This window comes from Phacochoerus africanus, chromosome 1 (genome assembly GCF_016906955.1).
Source record: "Phacochoerus africanus isolate WHEZ1 chromosome 1, ROS_Pafr_v1, whole genome shotgun sequence".
NCBI lineage: Eukaryota > Metazoa > Chordata > Mammalia > Artiodactyla > Suidae > Phacochoerus > Phacochoerus africanus.
This window is the reverse complement of record NC_062544.1, coordinates 117,000,804-117,028,731: the sequence shown is the minus strand read 5'-3', so window position 1 is coordinate 117,028,731 and position 27,928 is coordinate 117,000,804. Positions and strand designations below refer to the sequence as shown.

At 41.0% G+C, this 27,928-nt stretch overlaps 1 protein-coding gene across 3 annotated transcripts in view; it reads right to left on the bottom strand.

Moving 5' to 3' along the window:
* CACNA2D3 (calcium voltage-gated channel auxiliary subunit alpha2delta 3) overlaps positions 1 to 27,928 on the bottom strand; it is a 795,368-nt gene that overhangs the window by 271,590 nt on the left and 495,850 nt on the right. For all 3 annotated transcript variants that reach the window (XM_047777080.1, XM_047777060.1, XM_047777070.1), the window contains exon 13: positions 20,792 to 20,925. In XM_047777080.1, coding sequence (XP_047633036.1) covers positions 20,792 to 20,925 — 134 coding nt within the window. The remainder of the gene's footprint in view (positions 1 to 20,791; positions 20,926 to 27,928) is intronic.

Sequence of the window (27,928 nt, the reverse complement as noted above, 5' to 3'; positions counted from 1 at the left end):
GAATACTTGAGTAGAGGTGGGACCTTCCGGGATAATCAGGCAAGGAATATTTGGCAAAGCCCATAAGGGGAATGAGCCATACAGAGTCACCTCCATAGACTGAGAAGTAGGAGACAATGATTCACTATGTTGTGCAGCAACTTCCCTAAGATCATGATGCCCAACACTGGTACAAAAGTAAAAGGATTTGCAAAGCCTGAGGACCCACAGCTATGTCATGACTGACACCTGAGATTAGATGGTTAAAAGACTGAAGAAAATATGAAGTCATAGACTACAGCAGGAGGCTTATTAATAAGAGAAGTCGATGGCAACTACGATAACAGTGTTGTCTAAAGTGATCGTCCCTTTTAAGAAGCCCACAGTAAGGAATAGAGAATTGCTAAAGAAAAGGAAGACTGTAAATAGCTACCTTCTAGTTTCAAAGACAGAAGTCAATTGTGCTCCTGGATCCAAATTAAAAAAAAAAATAATAAAGATTCATGTATGACTTAGATTTCTTTAAAAAATCTTAACGGTGCCCTCAGTTAATTAATGATAGGGGTTTGAAAGATTTTATGATGTAATGGATTTGGGGTCATATGGTGGTTTAACCTGAGACTGAGATTGTATTGCTCCTTTGGTAGCTTGTACCTGTAACTGTAACTCGACCTATTTCAGAATTCAATTGCCCCCAAATTGTTAAATGTGTTGAAGGTCCTACAAACACACTTAACATGTGTGTGCAGGAGACACCTGCAAAATAAATAAATAAAGGTTCAGAAATGTGGGAATGGTACATTTTGGTTGTTTTCATCTTTCTTTTCATTAACTGAAATGAATGAATAAAACTCATAGGGCTTTTTCAAGTCACAATGGCTCCCACAGCTCCATACTGGAAAATATGAAAATCTAATATCATAAAAGATAGTACATTTAAGACATATATTTATGAATTCACTTGCTCAATCACATGATGAGCATTCATATGAGTACTGGGTTTGCAGATCACATGCAAAGATAAGGAACAACACAGGCTGAGCTGTCACCACATTGTCTCTGGTTTCAATATTCAATATATAAAATCAGTTGAGCTTTTTTTTTTTTTCCACTAGTTTATCCACTAGGTTATAACTGAGTGATAAACTTACTATATATATATATATATATATTTAGTTTTAGACCATTATTAGTATCAGAACTAATAATGAAGTTCTTGCTTTTTATTTACCTACTAAATATCTATTAAGCACCAGCCCCTGAGCCAGGGAAGAGTGGTAGACACAAGAGATTTATTTATTTGTGCTGGGATGCTACAAATTGGAGAGACATGGGAGTAAACTAAAAGTAACCATACTGTATAACTGGGCCATGAAGCCAGAGAGGGACAAGTCCCCAGAGGAGGCAGTACTTAAAAAGACACTTTAAGAATGAATAAGTGTTAGGCAAATAGATTCAACTGTAAGAAGAATCAAATCACATTCCTCCAGGTGGAGACTATTTTATCTGAAGGAGATCAGAGTAGAGCACCTCAAAACATGACACTTTGGCATATGGATTATTTTGAGCTGAAGGCAACTGAGAAACAGCAGATGCAGGAAAAGCTTCGTACCCTCCCTCCTTGTGCCTAAAGGCTGGGTATAAGTTTCCTTTTGCAAAGGTGCTCCTCCTTCCATCCCCCATACCAGGAATAGGAAAACAACCCTTACTCATGGGAAACACTTTTATCACCTCAGAGATGGCATGAGACTGAGTCTGCAAAGAGAACCTTACTAAGGTAACCCTTATCTTCCATTAGATAAGTTAGCTAGTTTGCTCCCCCATTAGTTCCCCCCATGTATCCACCTTCCCATAGTTTACCACCTCTTGAAGCCCAAACTCATTTTCTTTTGTCTTGTCACTTCCCCACAAATTTATCCCTCTTTATTAAAATGGTGTATATAGGTCCTATCCCAATCCTCCAACTCCCAGATCTTCCTGCCTCTTTGATTCTTTACTTCTTTTTCATAAAGGCCATCATATGCACACACGATAAATCTTTTTACCTGTTAATTCATTTTTGTCAGTTTAACTTGCAGAACCTATCTCATTATACTAAAGAAGGTAGAAGAAAATGTTTCTTCCCTATATACTATTCATTTATCCATCCTGATATTTGTGTGGTATTGTATTGGATATGGAAAATACAGTGGCAAAAAAAAAAAAAAAGGAGAGCGAGAGAGAGCAAGTGAAAAAGTTACTACCTTGTATAAATTAGAGCAAGCTAGTTTGCCCAAGCAATATGCAATAATAAGCTGTGCTAAGTTCTATCTAGATTAAGAACTGATTCTATAAGAGAGTAACAGGTGGTCTCTTTCTATTTGGGAGTCAAGGCAGGGATTTAAAAGTTAAGACCCAAAGATTAAGTATGAGGCAGCCAGGAAACAAGTGAGGGCCCTGATGGCAGATGGTGACTGGGTGCTCATCTCCAAGAAATTGAAAGAAAGACAGAGAGAAAGCCCAGAGCTGTAAAACCAAAAGACCAATGGGGAGTCTATAGGCATAGTCTAGGGGAGAGGGTGGATGGCACCTCACAAACAGTGAGGAGGAAGAAGACTTGAGTATTTGGGGAGTGAGATCAGCAGGACTTATATCTTAAACCCAATGACATAGATGTTTGCCTCACTTGCCAAGAGCAAAGAATCTCATGGTTCACTGGGCTGTCTTCAGCAGGCCTGCCGCCCTTCTAAGTTAAAGAGATCACTGTATAAAGCATTGCTGTATAAGAAATGTAATGCAGGATCTGCATTTGGGCTTGCTGGCTTCTGTATATCCAGCAAATAATTAACGTGCTTCTCTTACTATTTAAATAGATAATATGAAACAATTTACAACAAAATGAGACAAAAACAAGTCTATGTAGCTGGACTAAGCCTTGGAGATCTACTCCAGTTGTTCCTAACAATGAGGGGAAACAATGGAATATCATCCATGTTCATGGACAGTGTTGATGGGAAGGAGCTCAGACTACTTGAAATTGACCGATGGCTGAATGTCAGAATTTACATTGTCCTGATCTTGACCAATCTCCCCATTTGTTCAGTTGGAGAAACTGAGGAGCAGATGTTATAGAACAAGTAGAAGAGAGAGAAAACCACAAGTGATATCTTCTCTTTCTCTGCACTTTGCAACTTACTGAATTCTGGCAGAAACATACATTTTGGCCAAGACATTCCAACAGCGGGACTTAGATACTCCTGACCCAGACCCATCTCACATTGGGAAGCTGCTTGGCACTGCTGGGGGCTACTGGGGTCCTCAGGAATCTGCTTCCAAATCTCCAGTCACCCTGGTTCCGAGTTTCTGTTCCTGCTGGATTCATTCTGTTTGTGGACTACCTCACCATCCTACATGCACAACACTCATCCCCTTCTCAGGAGTATAGAGATGTAGAAAACTGAAAAATTCCCACAGAGCCCCCCACCCCACCCCACCCCAAACTTCTCTGAGGCCTGAGAAAATATGATCGACTTCTGCTAAGATGTAGGAGGTTATAATGCAACAGAGAAAATAACATTAAGTAAGAGTTATCCTTGCCCTCAAAAAGACCTTAAGTTGCTTTGCACCTCTGGGATCAGGTCCCCAGACCTCTTGCTAAGGCTGTTGTCCCCTCTCTTAGGAAGCAAATCTGCTTTTCATTTGTCCTATTTTCTTATACAGAGCAATTTTGTTCTGTCCCTTTTTTTTCATAGGCTCTGTCCTGAGTCCTCTCTTTTATATCCTGATGGTTCCAAATCTTTCCTGAGGATTTTTGATTTGGAGGTGAATATTTGGCAGTAACTAGGCATGGAGGGAAGAGGTAAATTTGGTCATCATGTCTTAAAAAAGAAAAATAAAGTTGATTTTGGGGGGTGGGTGGGGGGAAGCAGAGTTTGGTAAAGAATGCCTGACAGTGTCATTGTTTCCCCCTTAGCCCCCTCCAAAGAAGTCTGTGAGCAAAGGTTCAGACCAGAGGCAAGGTTTTTGAGAATGACAAATTCTTAGCCCCACGGTTAATTGGACAGCCCCCTGGAAGGCCTCCAGCATGAACCACAGATCCTATTGCTCTGTGCAATGTGGGGTCTCCCAGATTGTTCAGCTTCCTAAGTCCCAAGGTTTAAATACCCTGTTATGGCCTATCTTCAGGACACCTTGTCTAGTTCAATTTCTTATTTAAAGTTTTGATCTACTTATTAACTCACTGCTTGGCTTGCCCGACTACCCATCAAAGTGGCCAGACTTTCCGTTCAAAGTCATTAACAATGCCTCTGAGGAGATTGATTGGGGATCCTCAGTTTCCCTCAGGAGAGAAGCTGTGTAGATCAGGAATAGCATATCATGATTTTTGACAGAGTGAGAGCAGTTGGCGTTATATAAATTATAGAATGTGATTACAGTGTTCGCTGTGATAACGCCATCAAAATCCTTTTGTGATGTATAACACATTCAAAATGCAAATTCCAGGATATTTAAAAGCCTATCAAACGTAATTGTTATGACTACAGATTTAAACCCAGGAATGTTGCGGTTTCTTTTACAAGTGTGATGAGCTGAGTTTTCCCTCTGTCATTTAATACAGCATAGAGAACTCTCCATGAGAGAGATACATGTTGCAAAATTTAAAGTTTCCTATCTTGGGTTGCCAATGCTACAGGGAACCCAATTCAGGATAAGTCAAGCTCCCTGTCTTCATACCTCAAAGTAGTTCCATGAGTTTTTCAAACTTTGGTGGAAGCAATCTAACTCAGCCTGTGGGAATGGGAAGGAAATTTCTAATCTCAAATCAGGCGTTTTAAAGACTTTGGCATCTGTAGTGTATCAGGGTGGGGTAGCTCCCCATCAGAGCACACACACAAATTTGAGATACCCTCTCATGTCTCATCGGAGAAAACAAGAAGGCAAGAAGGCAACCTAGGGTTGCACCCTATTTGTTCCACTCATTATCCCATCTCTTTGGGCATATTCCTCAATCTTCCTAAGCTGGGCTTCTTCATCTGGAGAATGGAGGTAAGAGAACCCACCTGAGAGGGATGCAAAAGCAATTGGTACAGGGTCTGGGTACATTTTAACTGCTCCAAACTGATGGTTCTAGCATCCCAATTATTCTTTCTGTGCAGCTCAAATGAGACCTGGCTTCTTGCACTGCTGGGAAGGATGCTTCTGAAGGTCACCACTAGTTTTTACAACTCAGCCCTTCCTCCCAAGCTTCTTGGTTCATACCTGCCAGTCACAGCATGAAATTCTGATGCTGTAATTACTTCTTACTGCGGTTGTTTCTAAATGTCAGAGCCCTAAAGACTTCTGAGGCAATGAGTGGCAATGGCAAGTAGACTACTTTTTTTTCTCTCTCTCTTGTTTCTAAGCATAGAATGGAACTTCCAGGCAGGACAAGCTGGACACACCACTTAGAAAAGGGATATGGCTCCAAGGAGTAAAGGCAACTCAGGGATGCCTTTCTGGGAAAGGAAATAAATGCATAACCAATTCTCTCCCCCTTTCTTTTGGAGAATGTCAAAATTTGGCAAGTATAAAATACAACAAAGGCAGAGTTCACAAGAGTCTATATACAGAACAATAAAGGCTGGTATTTGGAATTTCTAGATAATAATGATGAGCGTTATGGAACACTTGCTATGTGTCTCACATGATGCTAAGCAGTATTAATATTTTTAATCTTCACAACTCTATGAGGTCAGCACCATTGTTATTCCATTTCACAAAGAAGAAATCCTGATGATACATAATATACCAGTGTTACGTGGTGTGTAACTTACTGTAGAATACGTTAGCATAGATGGTGTGATATAAATCTGTATGCTAATTGTAATCTATACCTTAGAGGTTGTCAACAGCCCTAATCAGGAGTATATATTCTGGCTAGCACTTAAGCAAAAGGCAACATATTCTCCAGCTATTTATCTTTAACACCAGAGGTTTTAGTTACTCAGCTCTCCTGGTTGTCTCCTATGTATCCATGTTCTTAAACTTTTGTTTGACTTTCTCCTCTCTCACCTCAATTTAATTCTTAGACCAGCCAGAAGAACCTAAGGAAGGAAAACTTCTTCCTCCCCAGCAAGGCCATAAAGTTTATACACTCTGAGCGCTTCTAATTCAATCCTAGGTTGGATTATCATCTCAAGAAAAATGGAAAATTGACAAACTTGATCTAGATTCCATGAAGTCTGGGAAAATCAACAGACCTTCAAAAATGTATGGTTCTGCCAATGTAGCAAAGGGCCTCTGTGAACCTATGTATTGTGGCCAAGACACAGCCCTCAACATATTTCTGCATTCCCAGCCACCAATTTTCTTTTCCAAGTTTGTTCTTGTTTGCATTCAGTTTTACTTGGTTGAAAAATCTGTTCTTAATAATATTGATAGTTAAAATTAAGATTATTTTAACCTTTAAATAACTTATGTTTAACAAAACCACATTACTTTCTAAGGAAAACGAACCATACATTTTAATAACAAAATAAAGAGAGTCAGTAATCTCACTTTAAAAGGAGAGCTTTTTCAACATAAAACAGTTTTGTTACATATGTATTGTCATGCAGTGATCAATATTTCTTAACTTGAGAATTCCACGCTTTCACATAACAGAAAACTAAATAAGAAGCAGATTTTCAAGTGCTATGATGGCGAACAGCTGCCAAAAAGCTATGATTTTTTTCCTCTGCTCATTCCCTTAGTATTCTATTGCAAAAGTTATATTGAAACACTAATTCATTAAGCATTCCTCAGCATCTTCAGAAAACACACTACCGTTCTATCATATCAGACTTTCTGGGAATTTTCCTTTCCAGTCCGGCCCAGAGTAATTAAATTGGCCTGAATCAGGACAGTAATTTAAAGCAGACAGCATTTATATTTTGATGGAGAATTGAGTGCTAATGCTAAAGAAGTTCCATGGACCTAAATATTTTCCCTTGGCCTCTCCCAATATCAAGTTTCTTTGGAGTCCACCTAAATTATGATGATGACCCACCAAAAAAAATCACATTCCACTCTTCATCCATAAACCATATCCTCAGCAAGAAAACCACCATTAGGAACTTTTCCATCAGACCTAAGTAACGTAGTATAAACAATATGCCTCAAGCAATCAACCCTTTTGCTAACATATTGCTTTTAACAACATGCATAGAAATGGAGCACTGCAGATATCTGGTTCACTCCCAAAGTTCCCTGTTCTTCCACCTAAAATTATTGACTGCCACTGAGTAGCTGGCATTCAGAAAAACCAGTTGCTTCAGACCTAAATTTGACCATTCAGCTAGGTTTTCAAAGAGGAAAGACAAATATGACAGTTGCATTTTAGGAACAATATACTAAACTCTATCTTGGTACCACCATCTAGTCGATATTCTTTCTTATTTCTCCCCTAAGTCTTGGTGGCTCATTGTACTTTTTAAGGAGATGTGTAGTGTAGGGTGAAAAAAACAAATTCTAGAGAGGAGTAAAAAAAAGACTGATGGCATGACTAAAAACAAACCACTTCGCTTCCCTGAGCCAATATTGAGTGTGGTGTTGTGTGCCAGGCACAGTGCCAGGTTGTAGTGATACAAGATTGACTTTGCCCCAGTCCTTACATTATCATTGGAAAAACAGACCAAAAGCAATTCTTAAAGAGGAGGAAAATATCTAAGTACTTAACTGAAATAATTATAATTATAAATGATAATTTCCATGAAAGAAACAGACAGGGATCTGAGATAGGAAGTCAATAGGCCCATGAGGGGTGACAGTCTAGCTGAGACTTAGAATTGGGAATGATTCTCCTCCCATTAAAGGGGCAAAATGGGGGGGCAGTCTTTCCAGTTCAGAAAAAGATTGCTTAAAAGTCCTGAGGAAGGAGAATGTTTCGGGGTGTTCAAGCAACAAAAAGGCGACCAGCATGGCTGATGTTTTAAGAGTGAAGGAGAATGGTCAGTGACAGTGGGGCTCTGTTGACCAAGGTAAGACTTGAAGGTGATATAGAGAAAAGCACATTGAAAGCCAGTAAATGCAAAACAAATGTAAGAAATTATTTTTAAGGATATAATAGCCATACCTGAATACTCATTATATCTTTGACAAACAAATATGATTCTGACAGTGCCAAAACCTTTTTAAAAAATTCCTTTGTGGGTAAGTTCCACGGCATGAAATGGAATTCAGTAAACACACTATCAATTTTATCTTAATGATGACATAACCTATATTAAGCTACCTTTGCCATTCAGAATGTCATTATCCTAGCTTCTCAAAGCATGGACACATGAATTCAGACCTCTTTGATGTATGTGGAAAATGCTTCCTTGGGTGGGTAGTACTGAGTGCACCCAAGAAAGAATCTCAATTACATGGTGTAGATGAACCCACTGATCACATGTCTAAGATGGCCTTGAACAAGTATGCAACATCTCAACAAAACACTGGAGATTATGCCATTCTTATCCAAGGCCTACAAAACATAGATATTTTTAGATGTTCTCCAACCTTCAGATGTCTGATTCTATGAGATTCATATAATCAAGTATTTTTCTTGGGCAACTACTATATAACCAACCCTATACTGAGGATACCATGGTGAACCAGACACCATCCCCCTCCTCAAGGTTCTTACAGTTCAGTGAGATAACAAATAAATGTGGAATTTTTGATAGAGTACAGGAAGTTCTAGGATGGTGCTAAATACTTTAGAAGCATATCATGAGGGCTGCACTTTAGACAGGGTGTGGATCTGAGGAGATAGGGGTAAAGGAGAGCTTTCTAAGAGAGATACTGATGAAACTAAGGGCAAAGGATAAGTCCAAATGGGGTGGGAGGAAGAAACTGCTTCTAGAAGAAGGAACAGGTGCAGTGGTTAGTTATGAGAGAACATCAGGGCTGGATCTTAAGATTAGGAATGAATGAGTGGGGTGAGCTGGATGGTAGCACTCCATGCTAAAAGAAAAAACTGAAAGAGAGACAGGAATCAGGTTATCAAGTGATTCAGATGCTTAGAATTTAGGTTCCCACAGAAGGTTTGAGTCAGTGGTCATTCTACCCATACTATAGATCCTTTAAATTATTGGTTGACAGTTAAAACAGCTCAACCATTTGTGAAGCTCCTTTTTTTTTTTTAATATAAATTTCTTCTTTATTCACTGAGACATCTCTAGAAAAGAGAACACGGAGTGCCAAAACAGTGTCCCATTCCTGAAGAGGGATCGTTTATGATGAAAATTCTCCAGATTCTTATTGGGCTGAAATCACTTCAACTGGTGTGAAACTCTTTTCACTGGACCTTGAAATGTCTGTCAGAGGCAGACAGAAAAGTCATCTAATTTGGCTTCCTGTTGGTCCTGCACTTGTAAGGTGTGAGGACAGTCCTGCCCACAGATCCTTACACTGGAGGACCACAAGAGGTCAACTGATGAACAAGGAAGACATCTGAATCCTGTTCTTCTCAAAAGAAGAATCCTTCTCATGGAAACACATACTCTTGAACAGTAGGAGAGAAAGACTGTGGGACGACTCTTCAGGTTTGCTTCACCTCCAGCAACCTTTAATTTGATCACTTTAGAAGAGAAATTAATCACAAGATTGCTTAATAGTTGTTTCCATTAACCAGAAAAGATGCTGATGTTCCAGATTTTTTTATTAAATATAATGGAAACTGATTTGAAAACATGTTCCTTTTGCCTGAGTAAACTCTTATCTTCACTTTTCCTTTCTTTGTTCAGAACAAGACAGAATTTCCCGTGAGGAACTGGCACTGAGCCTCACGCTTGCTCTGGACATCTAATGGGAGTGCATATCATCAGCAGAATAAGACTGAAGGAGCCCCCAGTTGTGGTATCATTCACAATCAGGTGTGAATGGCCATTAAGAAATAATTTTTAGTGGCAAGAGGAAGCAATAGAGTGGTCCTCTGCCATTTTTCAATAGAAGCAGCTTAAGAGCCCGAGTCAGCTGACTCTTACCTCGCAGGAGGGATAGAGCTCAAGTCAATTGAAATATTCTTATCTGCTGTATCTCAGAGACATGGTCTCATAGACAATAGGTTTATATTTGGCACAGCAAACCTTATGTTTTAAGAGTGAAAGAATTAAATCTGTTACATGGAGAAAATCCTGTGTACAGCAAGACAAGAGAAACTGGCAGCCTATATCAAACCACAGGCTGATTCTCTGGGATTATTTTAATTGTTCTTCATGCTGGTAATAACAGGAATGTGTTCATTTTAGTTTAAACCATGTTAAAGCATGAGAATCAGCTCTGAGGATCTCGGTTGTCCAAATATCTGCACCATGAGGGGAAAAAAGCAGTACAGATTTGGTGGTGGTGGCCAAAATACCTCCCTCAGCCCTCAGAAGGCATAAGGGAGAGGGGTTCCTGCCACCCATATAGCAGGATTAGGGAATAGAGGAAGGGCAAGGTCAAAGATGTGGGTGGGGGCAGGGAGAAGACCAAGGGAACATTTGTTTGGGCAACTTTGGCTAAAATGAAGCCTTGAGCCTGGGAATGGAAGAGGAAAGAAGACATACTCCCGAGAGTTAGTATTAGAACCCAGCTGGATATGCAACTTAGAGAAGCCGTGACAGAAAGACAGAGATCTAGAAATGCCCGCTCCTTCACAATCCAGTCATTTCCTCCCACCCATACGTCCTTCTTACAGAATCTGCTAACCACAGCTTCTGGCAGACCGGTTTCTATCTCATGACCTTTCCCCAGCCCTGGCTGATTGGATAATGGGTAAACATCTGACCTTAGAGGAGCCATGGGCTGGAGTAAGTTACATACTCTATTCAGAAATGAACTCAGATACACAAACACTGAGGTTTTTCTCTGTTAGGTTTGAACTGGGACATTATGTGAAGTAGGACTTGGAGGAGACAATGATTTGCTTATGAATGAAGATTGACAGGAGAATTGACCTCCAGAAAATATAAAAAATACAGCTGACATTTGAGGGGAAAAGCAGAGACAATTTGGTTTTCTAATACAACCATACACACAACCTCTCAATCTGTCCTAACTGGACCCAACCATACTTTACATAATCAACAAGAGAGAATCCCATTTGGCCATTCTCACACACTGACTCAAAATTACTCAGTATACTACCTAGGCTCTGCAGGGCTGGGGAAGAGCAAAAAAGTGCTTTAGCACCTCCCCAGGCATTTAAGATGTTTCCAGTGGGAAACATGATCTTGGGCACGGATTAGTTTGGGGTTCTACAGACAAGTTGTATGCAGGACTCTGCTACTTCTAAGTCCTTTCAGTATCAACTCCCTTTGGGACTGGTTTCTTTCCCTCTCTGAAATTCAAACCATCAATCAGTAGCTCCATCTCACCTCTCAGTATGTGGCTGTGACCACAAGAGCCTAACATATGCTAAACATAGATGCTGGAAGGGAAAGGGCCATAAAAATAATGAAAGTTAGGGGATGGTAGAGGCTATCTTTGCCACCCTGTAGGGAGAGCCTGCTGGGAATAAGCGAATAAGGGTCAAGGAAAAAGTCAACATAAATGGAATTCTTCCCTAAATCCAGTTATGCCTCAATTCAGACCTATATAGATATCTTGGTTCTAGGTCAACAAATTCCCTTTGTGACCTTTGCTACTGTGAGTTGGGTACTGTCACTTATAAACAAAGACTGCTGAATAATAATAATCCTGATAAATTATTATTCAGGCTTAATGATCTTATTTATTTTTATAAGGCTTATCTATTTCTAGGAGCTGTCCTTCCATTATAGATAGTTGCAAATTATTATACCTTAAAAGCAGAAACAACAATAAATCTAAAAATACAAAAAATGTTTGATATCTAAAAATTTTTTTTCATTTTCAGCCCTAAAATTTTCTACTAGTTGACAGTCATCCATACAGGGTGATAGAACACCTTTCCTAAAAAAATAGTTTTATACCTATGATTCATAATTTTAGGTCAAGCTAAAAAAAAAAATCCATCCTATTAAAGAGAGTACTCTAGAATCAAATGGAAGAGGGAAATATTTGGATATATATATAAATAGCACCAGAAATCAAGAATGCATTTATTTAATATCACCATCTTCTGGCCAAAAAATAATAATAATAATAATATAATAGTAATCTGTTTCAATGGAAATAAAGTACTGTAATATTTATAGTCTATGCCAGAGTTATAATGACTGCAGGGCCAGAAGTGAAGTGTCACAGCATGCTCCACATGTTTTTAACACGGTTTCTAAAGGCTCTGGAGGCTATTAAATTTAATGAACCCATCTGCTATGAAATAGAGGTCCCAACATAATCAGTTCCCTCCATGCCATGTAATGCAGATGGCATTCTCTGTTCCACAACCCAGCAGGATGGTTTATATTTCTCTTTACGTGTGTCTTTTTGTTTTGACGATTTGGACTTCTTTGATATGCAGTGGTGTCTTGGGAAAAATACTGTAAATTCAGCTTCCAAGCCCCAACAACTTCCTTATGATGGCTTCAACCCCCTGAGTAATTGCTTCTAGGCAGTAAGATGTTGTAGCTTAAAGCAATCACCCAAGCAACTCCTAAATGACCTAGGTGCCATTCCGAGATGGGAAACCAAAACAAATGTGCAATTTATCAAATGCAAAGCATTTTCTCCAAGTTGGACTTAGTAGGGGGTGAGGAGCAGGGATTCACGTCCAATTTGCAAACGCAACTAAATTGGTTTGAAAGTTCCAACAAATTGCGTACTGAATTGCATTGCCAGCAGAGGGGAGGGGCAGGGGGGCTTGGTAATGAATTCTCATTATTTTAAATGGTCACATTCCCACTGTTCCTAAAAGATTTCTTTGCTTCCCTTCTGCGTGTCACTGTAGTCTGTGCAAACTCCCCTGGAGGGGTCGAATGGGGATGCTGATGCTTCTTCAGTCTGAGGCAAGTTCTACTCTGCACAGCAAGTTGGGTAGTATTCCCAAGATGATTAGAACCCAACTGGAAAGCACAAGTCATTTGCTTACAAAATGGAACAAATTCCAGTGTTAATGACTTTTTGCTCTGCACCTAAGAGATAATGACTGTGCAGCGCAACTTGTATTCAGATGAGAAGCCCATGGATTTCAGAATTCTGGTGTTTAGCTGTTTTGTCAATTAATACATGAGATTTTATTAGATTAAACATAATTAATGTTGTTAACATTAATTCATTTATTTGGGCTTCATGACGAGAGCAAATTCAATAGAACAGTCAGGCAGGAAACAGAATATTTAATCAGACTGGAAATAATAGGCAGAGAGGATGGACCCTGAAAGGAAATTTTTGTATGTCTCAATTCTACATCAGGCTGGGTTAAATGCAACCCTGGACTCTCATGTGCAGAAATCCAAACTCAGCTTCTGTTCACGACCTTTTATCTTGATCATGTCCAGACCCAGAACTGTATGGATGAATGCACATTGATAAAGAGGGTCACTGGTGTACTCTGAGGTCATTTCAAGCTATTAACTATTATATTATATTGTTACTTTTGCTGCTGCTGGGATTTCAGCCATAACAACTGATGAGTTAAGCAAATGGGAATTCCTTTTGTCTTCACCATCAGATAACTAAGGAAAAGAAGACTTTTAAGACCTTATTAAGCAAATTTGGGATCGAGTGTCCAGAGTAACTAGATAGTCAATGACTATCTACTTGTGTAGTATTTGATAGAAATGAAATAAATCAGTAGGGTCACAAGTCCTAAAGGAATCAAAGCTACCTTCAGACTACGATATCATAAGGAGAACCAGGCTCCTGGAGACATCACTGCTCAGCAGAAATGTTATGATGAAGAGCAGGCAAGGCTGTCCTGAGACTTTCTCTTGATAGAGAGTTTGCAGGAGGTATCAGTGGTTGAATTTTCCTTCCGGTATTATCTTTCCTTCTGGCACCACAGCACATGGATGGAGGCTGTTGCAACAGATAGCCCCTCAAAATTCTTCCTCCATAAGTCTAAACCCCCTAAAATCTCCTCCCCTTGTGTGTGAGTATGATGGCATAGGTATCACTTGTATGATTAGGTTACTATCAGTTGATTCTTAGTTAATTAAAACAGATTATCCTGGATGGACCTGAACCAATCAAAGAAGCCTTTAAATCTCAGTGAAGCATCAGAGAGATATACTCTTCTTGGCCCAGAGAAAAGCAAAGAGCATTATGTGAAATTCCCATAGTGGCCATGTGGCAAGGAACTGTGGGCTACAAGAGCTGAAAGCAACCCTCAGTGTAGAGCAAGCAAGAAAACGGGGACCTCAGTCTACTGATTGCAAAGGATTGAATTCTGACCATGATCTGAATTAGCACGGAAGAGGCCTCTGACATACAGATGAGAACTGCAGAGCAACTAACATTCACTTGCACCCATGTAAGACACCATGCTGAGGATTCAGCTAACCTATGCCTAGACTCCTGACCCATGGGAACCACACTATATACATTTGCATTGTTTTAAGCAGGTAAACATGTGACATTTTGTTATAAGGCAAAAGAAAACAAAACCGGCTGAACCAGAGAGGCTGACCCACATCCCAAGAGCATACTGTCTGGGAAGTGCAATTACTTGCACATCAATTGGTGTCCCTTCTCTAAGTGTCTGAGAAGGTCTTTCCCCTTCATGGAGCACACAGTTCCCCGAGGCTGCCATGATGCAATAAGACAGAAAGCGGACAGTACCCCGACCCCCAGATCTACCACATCAACCTAGGATAAAACAAACTAATCCAGGTAAAGTATTCTATAAAAAGAAAGAAAAATTAGATATTGATATCCTCTGAATGCTGAGAAGAGTTTTTCTCCTCAGTCTTTGATGGTTGCTTTGCCCATACTTAACAAAGGGGAACTTTTTTTAGCAACTTTCTTCGGAGTCTTTCCATGACATTCATTTACAGAGCTGCGGAAACAACAACTTTCATTTTATGTGGGTTTAAATCATGTTTAATTAATTTACACAATTATGATAACATTAAAACTGGCATTTATAGGTTTGGGAATAAAGACAATAAAGCTTTCAACCTAACTGGGGGATCAGGGTGTATATGCTTCTTGTACCTTCCAGATCAAACGTCCACGTACTGTACATAAGAACACAGACTGGACCAGAGCAAAGAGAAGACATGGAGTCAGTTAAGGGGAAGTTGATTAAAAAGGCTCCTAATGTATTTCCCTTTCCTTGGGTAAATCAACCAGTGCTTACCTCAGCAAGGCTGGGGGTGAGGGGCTACGTAGCTGGTGCAGCACAGCCACCAGCCTCCCTTGGGGACACTGGCCCCAGGCACCAACCCCAGACATCAGTGGCAGGCCCACAACATGTAACTACGACAAATGAATTCCAAAGGACTAAAGGGTATGTCTAGAGGAATAGTGCCTCCACGGTACTCATCATTCTTAAGCCCCAAATTCCATTATCAAAATGGTATAAGACATGTTTTCATTGCCATTAAGTTTCTTTGAGACCCACTTCAAAGAAAGGAGAGTATTTTTTTTTAATACTTCAAACAGCTGAGGAGAAAAATCCACACTGAATTTCCTAAGGTTGGGATGACGATAGGCAGTATTTATTCTATTCTCACAGTGTGCAGACATATAATCCTTAAAGTCAACACTGGAAGTCAGGCTTTATCCTCATTTTGTAAATAAGGAGAATGATAGTCAAAGAAGGTAAGTAACTTAGGGTCACAGAGCTAGTATAGAATAGACAAACCAATGCTATCTTGACTCTAGACACAATACCCTTTGTTAATAAGCTAAGGTAGATTATAAATATGTTTAACCATCAATAAAAATTCCAGAACTGCTCACGCTACCATGATATTTTTAAAACGGGCTCACCATCCACAGCTCCAAGTGCTCCTGCATTTGGTTTCTTTCATTACTGCAGGCTGAGACACATTAGGGCAATCCTGGGCCAAGACTGTCCTAAATGTGTCAGGATGGTCACAAGCTTGCAGTTACTGATTCCCGCCCCCTCTTCATCTTCTGGGTGGTTCTAAAGTCAGTGGCCTCATCTTAGGCTTTAGATTCTGCAGATTAATTGAGAATATGATTCTGATTCTGACTGCATATAAATAACAGGGGGCTTTTGTCCTTGCCCTGGCCAAATCCAGGCCTAGATGACAAGTTTAAAGACATGTTGTTTCCCACCAGAGAGGCACCTGTTGGAGCAGTAGCTGCTTTCTCCTCACCTATCAGGCCTATGAAAGAGGAAGACGGAATCTCCGATGTTCTCACTGGCCCACCAGGTTTCTCAACATCACCAAGTTGAGAAAGAATCCTCAGAATGTTCTCTCTGGGGATTTATTTATCAGGACTACTTGCAGAGATACAACACGGAAGTAGTGCTGAGCTTTCATCTCAGGGACAAATATATTCAGGGGGTTTAGTTTCATGTACATCAAAGGTTCCTAAAGAGGTAGACTAAATGAGCTCTGTCATATTGGCCTACTGTTTTACTCAGTAATGAGCTACTTGAAGCATTATTTTATTTTAAAATAAGGAAATATGACTATGTCAGAGAATGCAAATTTCATTTAAATATTTAAGATGACACAAAGACTTCAAAAAACAATTCCTCTGCACTGTGTGCCCAGAGCTGCTTCCAGACCATTTACTTTACCTCTGCTATCAGTTCTTTAGTGTAAAAGCTGCCGTAGCAATGTGCTTCCCCTCTCTCGTTGTCAGCCCCTCGTCTATAAATGAATATGTGTATATGTATGTATGTGATTAGTAAATATAGAACAATTGATTTAAGTGATTAACATTACCTAAAGCAAGATTTTAAGTTAACACAAAACTTTATTTTCTTCTTCCCCGTGACCTTCAGGTTATGTAACCCCAGCCAGGATACTCTACACGTCTGATGTGTCCTAAAGGCACGCAATGCTCATTTGCTTCTCATTTGGGACACTGATTTTGATGACCTGCTCGAGATTTTTCTCTGGATTCTGCCACTGGATAGAGACACTGTGTTGTTGTTGTTGTTTTCCGTACCAAATAGATTTTCAAAAATCTCTAGGAAAGCACTTGGAGACCATGAAGATATCCTATGCATCATCAAAATCTCTGGGCCCCCTATCCCGGTATTTAGCATCCAGTGGTAGATGACCTTAGGTTGAATCACCACTGTCCAGTGCTGATTTTCTATCTCAATGACTCCCTCCCTCCATACTGACCAGGGAGCTTCCCATTGCCCACTGCACTTCTTCCCACCCACTTCGTCATCTATTTAGTCCATCTGTTTGAGATCCGTTTACCTATTTACTTTCAGTGAAATCACATGGATTTCTGTTTTATTCAAGTTCTATTCCATTACTTTCCTTTTGTATTTTGAAGCTCAAACTGTTGTAGAATTGACCAGTGAGAGAGCCCCTTCATACTGCTTCTTATGTCCTTTTGACATGACTTCATTGTTGTTTTGAGTGCCCCCTTAGTTTCTGACACAAGATTTTCTTTTTTTCTTTTTTTTTTTTTTTTTTTGAGGGGTGGGGTGGGCACATTCCCTGCCTCAGGGCTAGAATTCTCTAAGGAAGCCTGGTTTCTTTCAGGGAGGAGTGGTTTTCAGAAGCTGGGATCTGGGTTCTGGATGTGCTTATTGCCACTGGGGTGCTGCTGCTTCTCAGCCCTTTCAATGGACAGAGTTGGGGTTTCATTCTGATAACCTTATTTCAATCACACCACAGGTATTGGCCTTATCTTCCCCTACTTATATATTTGCTCAATCCTACCATGCTCACAAATTAGATTCAGAATTGCTAGACCCGTATTACTGCAAATGACATCAAAAGAAATTTAAAATTTATTTGCAGATTTTTCCTATTCCCTGTCCAGAATGAGGGTGAGGTACTGGTCAAAATGTAGTATTGTGTATAACTACTGTATTCAAAAGGCTATTTCTTTGTCTTCCCCTTTCCGCATAATTTTCCTGTTCATTTGAAATGCCGAATTCATTTGGTTCTGTCTTCATTCATTTCAGTCCCCCCTGTCCCCCGCCAGCTCCTGTTGGTTTTCTTTTCATTTTTGAATACAGAGAACATTAACATGCTTCTGAGGTCAAAACCATATAAAAAGGTATACTCAGAGATGTCTCACTCTCTCCACTAATTCTTCCCCTCTGCTCTCCTTCCCACTTCTTATATAGGTAACCAATTCTATTGGTTACTGACTTACACAATCTTTGTTTCTCTTCATAATAGTAAGCAAATACATGTATATCCTCTTATTTCCTCTTCTTTCTTACTATTTATAGTCTTGCATTTTGCTTCACTTTGCTTAGCAATATATTCTGGAAATCATTCTGTATTCACCCAACAGAAATCATCTTCATTTTTGTTTTTAACACTACGACTCCATTATGTACACGTACCATAGTTTACCCAATTGACCTCTTATGGTTGGGGACTTAGGTAACTTCCAATATTTTGAGATGACAAGCAATTCTGCAGTAAACAGTCTTGTACTCATGTATTTTTGGATGGTTGGAAGTTTATCTTCAGGGTTAATTCATAGAAGCAGGATTTCTCAATCGAAGGGTAAATGCACACTCCCCTTCCTAGAGACTGCCTCATTCTGTCCTCCCACAAGCAATGTTATGAATGTGCCTTTTCCCACAGCTTCACTGACAAACTTAAGCTTTTCATTTTTGCTACTCTGATAAGTGAGAGAAATAGTATCTCACCATACTTTAGCCTGTATTCTTCTATGTGTGAAGTTGTACATATTTCATGGCTAAATTATTTTTGTGTGAATTGTCTGCTCATGTCTTTTGCTCATTTTTTTGCATAGGAATTTGGGGGTTCCCCCTTAATTTTTGAAAGTTCTTTATACATTAGGATTATTGGTTCTTTATGTGTACTATATGTTGCATATATTTCCTCCTATTTCATCATTTACTTTTTGACTTCCAATGATTTTTTTACTTGCAAAAGTTGGGTTTTGTTATTTTTTTTTATTTTAAGTAGTCAAACTTATTTATCTTTCTTTTTATTGTATCTGGATTTTGGAATCATTGTTACAAAGGCTTTCTCTGAACCCAGGTTATAAAAGAATTCAGGATATTTTGCTTTAGTGCTTATATGGCTTTATTTCTTACAGTTTAAATCTCTTATTTCTTTCTTGGGTATGATGTGAAGAAAATAACTAATTTTATGTTTTTCTAAAGGCTTTCCAGCTTTCCCAAAAGCATTTATTATGAAGCCCATCCTAGCCCCCAGTGACATGAGTTGCCACATTTATCACATATTAAATTTCCATATGTAAGTGGGTCTTTTTCTTTGGACTTTCTAGTCTACAGATGATGTCTTAATTATAGACTCTGCTTTACATTTTTTAAATTGATGGAAAAAAATAAGGTGACAGGTCCAACTGGCTCTTCAGGGTTTCTACACAGAACCACTGGGAGCCTTGATCATGCCAATACTGGCCCTCACCTCCTCTCCATGCCAGTCCCAGGCCTTGCTCAACCACATGCATGAGAAGGAGATGAAATCAGTACCATGGTTGCTCAGTTATTACTGCTAGTATAGTTCTGACACAAAAGGGACGGTTAGTTATTTCATTTCCATGATTCTAAATGAAACTAGAGTCTGACTCTGAAAGTGCTAAGAGCCCAATGTCTCCGTGGCAACCAGAAAGGGTTCTTCAGCTTAACACCCATCTCTACTCAGGGTGATTTCTCCCGGGAAAGGAGTACCCCTTCCTGATCAGCTCATCTTTCCATGGCCCCACTGTCCTTTAAAGCTGCTATGCTGTGCCCCAAGATGGGTTCCTGCCTGCATTGGCCTGCAGCTGCCAGAAGAGCAGAGCAGCAGGAAATAAGAGAGTTTGTGCTGCTCCTGCCCTGCATTGGCCTGCAGCTGCAGGAAGAGCTGAGCAGCAGGAATAAGAGAGTTCGTGGAAAGAAAAGCCAGGCATGGCAGCCAATGAGATCACTCCGGAAGATGGCTGTGTCTGGGTTACAATGATTAATGGGATGTTAATCCCATCACAAAGGATGGGAGAGAGGCCCTGGGAGAACATTTACAATCAATAAACGAAAAACGCCACTCCCATCAGACTGATTATCACTATGAAAAATCACCCTGCATGTATGTGTGACGAGGTCACCTTGCTGTACAGTAGAAAATTGACAGAACACTGTAAACCAGCTATAATGGAAAAAATAAAAATTATTAAAAAAAAGAAAGAAAAATCACCCTGCAATTACACGAGAAGCTTGATCACTGAGCCATTACGTGATGACTGGCAACACTTCTCCCTTTAGCTAATTCAGCATCAGAATCTTTTTTTGCTTGGAATCTGGCTTTAGAATGAGCCCATGGCCAGGGTGCAATAACAATCAATGCCCATAGAACCACCACTGAAGCATTTCCTCATTTGTCCACGGAAGGAAAAGGCAGCTGTGGTCTCCACAGTGGCTCCAATTCACTCTCACAGCTGAGCTTTGATCCCACCTTCCCAGGTCTAGGCCTCTCTGATGATAGCCAAGACAGAATCAAACATACCTGTCATCGTGGCTACACGGACAGAATTTGTACCCATTTGAGAAGGAAAAAAAGGCAACTAAAGAAAACAGAATCCAAAATTGAGTTTTCTGTGTTGACCAGATACTTTCCACAAGAGTCTGCCACATTCTCTGATATTAGGATTTGTCACCAGCCTTGCCTGCCAAGGGGACCAACGCAGACTGTACAAAAAAGGAAAAGGTCACTGAACCCCAGCATTGAGGAGGAGTGAAATTACACCCATCTACTAGAATGAACCCAGGGAAAGTCTCCCTTAGCAGAAGGAACCCTCAGGCTCTCCCCTGGGGGCCCCGCAGACTCACAGTGCTATCAATGTACGCTTCAGTCCACACCACGTCGTGCTCCTGGTCGATGACTTTGGGCCGGCTGAGTACGTGGAGGTATTCCATGACATTCTCCTGCACATCGGCCAAGGTGGAGATCTGGGTGAAAAATCCTACCAAGGGAGAACCAAGTTCAGTAAAGACGAGAAGATCTACACAGTGAGTATGCCTACGTTGCGCGGTCTTTGCCTCTAGTTTCTTTCTTCCCTTTTCAAACATTATATCTCCTCTCTACCATCACTCACGTCATGATCATGGTGTTTCATGTTAGAAAAATAGAGGCAAGCAAAAGAAATAACATTAAGATCAACCACGAACCCACCTCCCCGAAGCAGGCCCTGTTAATCCTTTAGGGACTGTCTTCCCAGATGTTTTCTAAAGGTACTCACGTACCGTCTCTGGTAGAAACGGGAGTCGCCTCTACATGCCATTTTGTAACCCTTTTGTTTGTTGTCATTTTAGTGTGTTTATTATTGGGAAAGCTATGAACCACAAAATTTAAAGGTTATGGCAGTTTTATAATTATAATGACAATAGTTGTAATTAATTTCAAGTGCTTACTAGGGGGCAGAAAATCTGCTAAACATTTGATAAGCTTCGCCTCATTTATTCTTGACAACATGATGCACGGAGGATGACTGTGCTCACTTTAAAGATAAGATGACTGAGGCGGGCTGAGCATACGTGTCTCACCCACGTTCTCACAGGTACACAGTAGCAAGTACCAAAGGAGAACCCAGGCCTGAGTCTCTTAATCTATGACTTTTGCGTCTACAGAATTGTGTCCTTTGTGTGTCTGAGGCTGAAATTCCAGCTCATACCCTTATGTGGTTACCAGACCTGCCTTTCAAATATGCTGGGAAGACATGGTTTCTTAGTAACATAAAAAGTTTTAAACATGCTATCATCTTGTGGTTGGAGAGGCCATTTTGATCTCGAGTTGGGGCTCTGCTATACTCTTTTTCAGTTTGGGGTCCTGCTGGCTTTGCTGGTGGGTTAGAAGATGTCTAGAAGAGAAGGTCTGAATTGAATCCAGGTCTGGACCCCAGAGGGGGCCCTGCATTCAATCATTAATGGAAGGAGCCTAGCACTGGAGGAGCAGGGGTTACCTAGATGAGCATGACCTCTGCTTCCTGGGAGTTCTGGGAAATCTGAAAAAGCTTGACAACTACAGAATAGCCCAATCAACATTATAGTAAAGCACACAGCAGGGTGAGCCAATCACTCAGCTACCCTGAAGAAGGAAAGCTATAGCTGAATCCTGAAGGATAAGGTCCACTTAGCTACCAGTTAGCTAGAGGAAGAGGGGTTAAAGAGTGCACCCAGCAAATCAAGGAATTTAAGTAAAGGCCCAAGGTCAGAGTCAGGCCCATTCTAGGAACTAAAAATAGCTCAGAATGGCTGGAATACAAAGCTGGGAGAGAGTAGGCAGAAGTAGGGTGCTGTAAGATCAGAAGAATGAGCAGAGGGACTATCACATAAGATCCATGTAAGGAGTTTAGACTTTATCTTACAGGCAAGAAGTCACAGAAGCATTTTAAGCAGGGGGATACTGGATGGACACAGATTCATGTCTACTCCCCATACCTCTAAATAAGGACTCTTATAACTAAATTTATGTCAGGTCCTACTTGCCAACAAATTAGAGAGGGTTTGTGTGCCTCTGAAGCCAGATCTGTTGCTATAGTGTTTATAGAACCTCTTAGTGTCTAAGGGCTCGGGGTATGGAAATGCCAGGCCTTCTTGTTGTCCAGAAAGGGCCAGAACCCTTCCAGAGCATTTCCAAACAAAAGCCAGCTGGTTTGAATTTGGTGTACCAACCAAAAACCAGGTTGGGACCATGTGGCTTCTGGCTTCCTGATGACAGCTTTGCACAGTGCTAATTAGCATCCACTGTCACTCCTGTCTGCTCCACCCTCCTGGCCAGGGCCCGACCCTCGCCTATCCCAGTGGAAACTGAGTCCCAGTGGGCTATGAGACCTGGCTCTAGCTCAGGGCATAGGAGCAGGGCCCATGTGCACCCTGGCACTCCCTCAGAGGTCAGTCACTACAGCTACAGAGTCCATCTGGGTCACTGCTCACACATGGCTTCCAGGTGGCCTCTCTTAGAGGCATAGTGGGAAAGACAAGTTTTGAAGATTGCTGGATGACAGTGAGCATTCACAGTTATCATCTCTCTATAAACTAGGACTGCTATCCATGTTTGGACAAGAAAGAAAACATTTTATCCCTTCACTAGTAGGTAGACCATAACCTCTACCTGAAGGGTCTTAGAAAGATAAACGTGACACAGAGGACAAGCCAAGCGAGGGGTTGCCATTTCGATAAGAGGAGGAAAGAGCTCCACGGTCCTGGACCATGAGGGTACTTGGGTGAGCAATTCACAGAATAGCACTTTTCCTATTTGGGGTTCCTGTGCCAAATGTGCAGTGAAGACAGCCTCTCGTAGCAAGAGTTTTTCTTGGTTGTCTGTGTTTTTATTCTAATCCTCAAAGTCAACAGTAAAAATCCCTGATTTGGGTTTTCTAAAATAAGGCCAAGAGACGAGGGGGAATAAATAGAAGGAGGGGGATGGGAGAGACAGATCCTCAGCGTAGAGTGGGAGTGGGAAGGAAAAACAATCACACATTTGGAAGGGGATAGAGCTGGGAGATCATCCTAACTTGGCCTTGCTTATCATAATCAAAGTTCTGAGAAGTTACCAAAAGCTGGCTTCTCCCTAGAGTTAGGAATCCGTAGCCAACTGTATACCTGACACCTCCACGGAGATGACTAACAGGATTCTCAGACTGAACTCGTCCAAAGCCAACTCCTGGTTTCCCTGGCCAAACCCATTCCTCCCCCATCGGGTTTTTCCCATCTCAGCAAATGACGCCACTACCCAACTGGGCCAAGAAATTAAGAATTATCCTTGATAGCCATCATTTCCTCACTCCACCCCATAGCTAATCCACCAGCATGTTCTTCTGGCTCTATCTTTAAAATATGTCTCAAGTCCAACTCCCAGTCTCCACTGCTCCTGCCCTGCTCCTCTCCCCCAGGGAAAAGCAACAGCCTCCCTACAAATCCCCTCCTTGTTACCTAGGCTCCTGACAGCAGTCAGAAGAATCATCTAAAGTATAAAGAAGATCATCATCTCCTTGCCTAAAATCCCCAAACAGCTTCTATTTCGAGTTAGAATAAAATCCAGATTTTTTAATCTGACCACCAAGACTCTCGCTCACTAGGTCCCACCTACCAAGCTCACCCACTCGGCCCGCCCCAGGAACTTGCATTTGCTGTACCTTCTGCCTGGCCCACCAGATCATTCAGGGGTCAGCTGTCTGAACTCATATCCTCTCACTTGGCCTTGTCTGCGCTTTCTTCAGAAGATTCACCTTTGCTGAATTCTGACTTGTTTTCTTTGTTCTCTTTCACTGGAATATTAGCTCCATGAAAGGTTACAGAAAGCCACTGTCTATCTTGTTCAGAGTGGTGTTCCCCAAACCAGCATGGCCGTTATTGAAGCAGGGCCATTCACCAAGGTCTTGCTGTGATTCACCTTTGCCTCTCTACACTTGGGTAACACAACAGTCCAGTGTGTGTCTGTGCTCATTGTACAGGAAACAGAAACAAGAGAGTTTAGTAATTTGTCCTGAATCACTTCAAATGCAGGTTCATCTGGTCCCAAGACCTTTGCTCTTAACCACTGTAAGACACTACCTCTTCCTATAATGGGAAAGGACAGAGCTCCTCTTCCAGAAGCAATCCCTAACGGGCTGTTTGTATCTCTGGCTGGAAAAGGTAGAGGATGGGGTAGGGAAATGTACAGCTGCCCTCTAAGGTTTCTGAAATGCACAGTAATGGACACGAGGTCTACTCAAAACGCATGCCATGGTTCTAACTTATATTTCAATATATAGACCAGGGATGCAGACATATAAAAGGTAAGAAAAGCTGGAATTTTCAAAATAATATTAATAATATATACTGCAAAGCTTAATGCAAATCAGATCATCTAATACTGACCCATTAAACTGGAAAACATTTCTGCAAAAGCCTCTTTTATTTTTCAATGTTTTCATATAAGTTTTAGTTAACAAATGTACCTTTTGATGGATAACAGGAAGTTGCTGAGGGCTGAACTCTTTGGCTGTAACCATAGATGCTTCCCTCGTTCCCCGTCTGCATTCTCTGAACTGGCCACTTCCCCTGCCCTTCCTCCATCACTTTTTATTTCTTTTAAATTGTAGCTCTTGAATGTTTATTCTCTTCTTTAATGTGCCTTTTTGGACTTCATATATCATGTAAGAACACAGAATCAGCAATCATTTGGTAATTACCAAGGAGTAATTAATGTTGAAATTAGCCACCTATTACAAATGGTCTGCTCATTTTTCTCCATAACATCAATTTATTTACCTTATTCCCTTACAAAGCCTCCTGTGAACTCTGGGTTACAACCACTCAGTGTGATAAACCACATGCAGCCTGGTGCTTTGTATTTCTGAGATTTTAATACTCCTACATCACGACTTCTCATGAGTTTCTTGTCTAAAAGGTGCCTCTGTATGGGATGCTCCGTGAGCATATTATTAAACACTCTGCTTTGCAATAACCAGATCTGAGGATCCCAGAAGTCTGCTCCTCGGTGGGAGACCCACGTTCCTGACCTCACCTGGAAAGGACCTTGATCTACTTTGGTGTGATGGGCACTGCCCATTCAAAGATTCTTCTCCCCTATGACATAAGACAGGCTGAAAACAAAAAAGTCAGTGCTCAGGCTCTGGTCTTCTCAGGGCAAAAAAGTGGGCAGTGATGTCGGTGGTGTGACCTGGTGTGTATTCCCTTCAGAACAACAGTGTTCTTGGAAGACCCTCACACTATTCTGTTCCATCTCTGTCCTCCCTCATCAACACTGCACACTGCTGAATAAGCGCTTTTTTCCTGTAGAAAAATACACAATTCATAAACAACTTTCTAACTGTACATCTCCTTGGACCACATTATAAGAACATTATAAGAACCAGCAAGAGGTAGGTTGGGGCCTGAGAGCTGAAGGGCACATGTCTGATGAATTGGAAAGAATGGACCCATAAGAGAATGACCATGAGGACATGGAGTCCAGCAGCCTCAGTGGGCATGTGCCACCTGGAGAAGGAGGCTCCCAGGGTGAAATTAGGCTCTCAGAATTAGTCAGAACCTCTGATTTAGGAGCAAGCCTTTTAGTGTGTGAATAATATTACATTTCTAATTTCAAATTTCATGTTAGAAAAGGATCATTTAAAGGACCACACTGCACAACTAGGAATGCGGGCTTGCCTACAGCTCTTTCACAGTGCCCCATCCCATCCTGCCGCATCTCCTCGGAGAGCCACAATGTCCCCATTTATCAAATGTTAGAAATAGGACCACATTCCTAGACAAGCTGAAGCGGGACCATTTCTGGAACACATAGGCTGGGTATAAATCCCAGCTCCTGTCCTTATTGGCTATGGACTGTTAAAGTCCTTTCTCAACATTTAGATTCCTTTTCCTAGATTCTTTCAAATCATGGGAAACATGCAAGAATCCTCAATGAACCGTGGCTTTCTTCTACCCAGAGAGAAGCAACTTCACATCCTGGTGAAGAGTTACATTCAGGTTTTGGATCTACCTGGCACCTTGTAAGCAGTTGGTCATCCTTAGTTGCTACTAACAATAGCAGCACTGTCTTCATCTTCACAAACATTACCCTTCTCATTCAAATTCTCGTGTTCTATGGGATGTACAAAAAGAATGTATACAACTTAAGTCTCCATTAATGGATAAAGAAGATGCAGTGCACGCACACACACACAGAGTATTATTCAGCCATGCAAAACAAGGAAATCTGCCATTTGCAACAGTATGGATGGACCCTGAGTACACCATGCTGAGTCAGAAAGAGAAAAACAAATACCATATGATATCACGTGTATGTGTAATCTAAAGAAGTGGAAATTATAGCATCAGCGTCAAAAGATGGTTACTCTGGGCTTGGAGTTGGGGGATTAGAGAGCTATTAGTCAAAGAGTACAAAAAAGAATTATATAAAGGTTTTGAATAACTGCCGTGTTTGCCTTCTTCTACCTTTTCTGAAACAAAAAAAAAAAAAAAGTTTTTTTTTCTTTTTACAGGCACAATTGTGTCCCATGGAAGTTCCTGGGCGAGGGGTCAAATTACACCTGCAGCTGTGGCCTACACTACAGCCAGGACAGTACTGGATCTGAGCCACATCTGTGACCCTCACTAAAGCTTGCAGCAATGATGGATCCATAACCCACTGAGTGAGACCAGGGATCAAACCCGCATCCTCACAGAGACAATGTTAGGTCCTTAGCCTGCCGAGCCACATTGGGAACTCGAGCAAAATTTTTAATTGCAACTTTTTCCCTACCCCACCAACAACTATTCTGGCCTCATTAATTTGACACTTTCAAAGATAGAGTGAGCTTAAGAGGTTTCTAGTGGAAAATGGCTGTGGGTCTGAACTTCCAAGGAGGGCTCAGGCCACCAGTTCTCTTTCAAATAAGGAGAGAATGACCATTAACCCATCAAAAAGGGACAGGCTATGCAGACAACCAAGAGAGACTCATGCTGCACTTCTATTCGACCTAATGATGACAGATAGGTTGAGGACCAAACACAGAGGCCCTTCTTTATTTGCACAGCTGGAAAACACTCCATTCCCCATGATTTCTGAAGGAGAATCAGGCAGTGCTTATTTAAAATCTTGGCACACTGAACACTACAGAAGGTCATCAAGGCTTTATGGAGTATCTGGGCTAGTCGGCCCCTCTTTCAGTTTTCCCAGTTCACTTATTTATCCAGTAGTGTGAATGCAGAATTTTAAATTCCATAAGCCATTCTATAGTGGCAGTAATAGTTTTAATGTATTTAAAATGATTTGCTGCTTTGCCTCATTAGGGCTGGTTCCCTCAAGATAGGACCTAGTTATGCATAAAATGAGACAAACCAATATGCTCCAGGCCTCTGATTTTGCTAGTGGATTGGAGGAGGCAAAGAGCTCCTGTGAGGCTATGAATGTGCCCAGACATCCATTTTCAGGGGACACTTGGGTCCACGGACTGAGAACTATCTCCATGGCTACTAGAC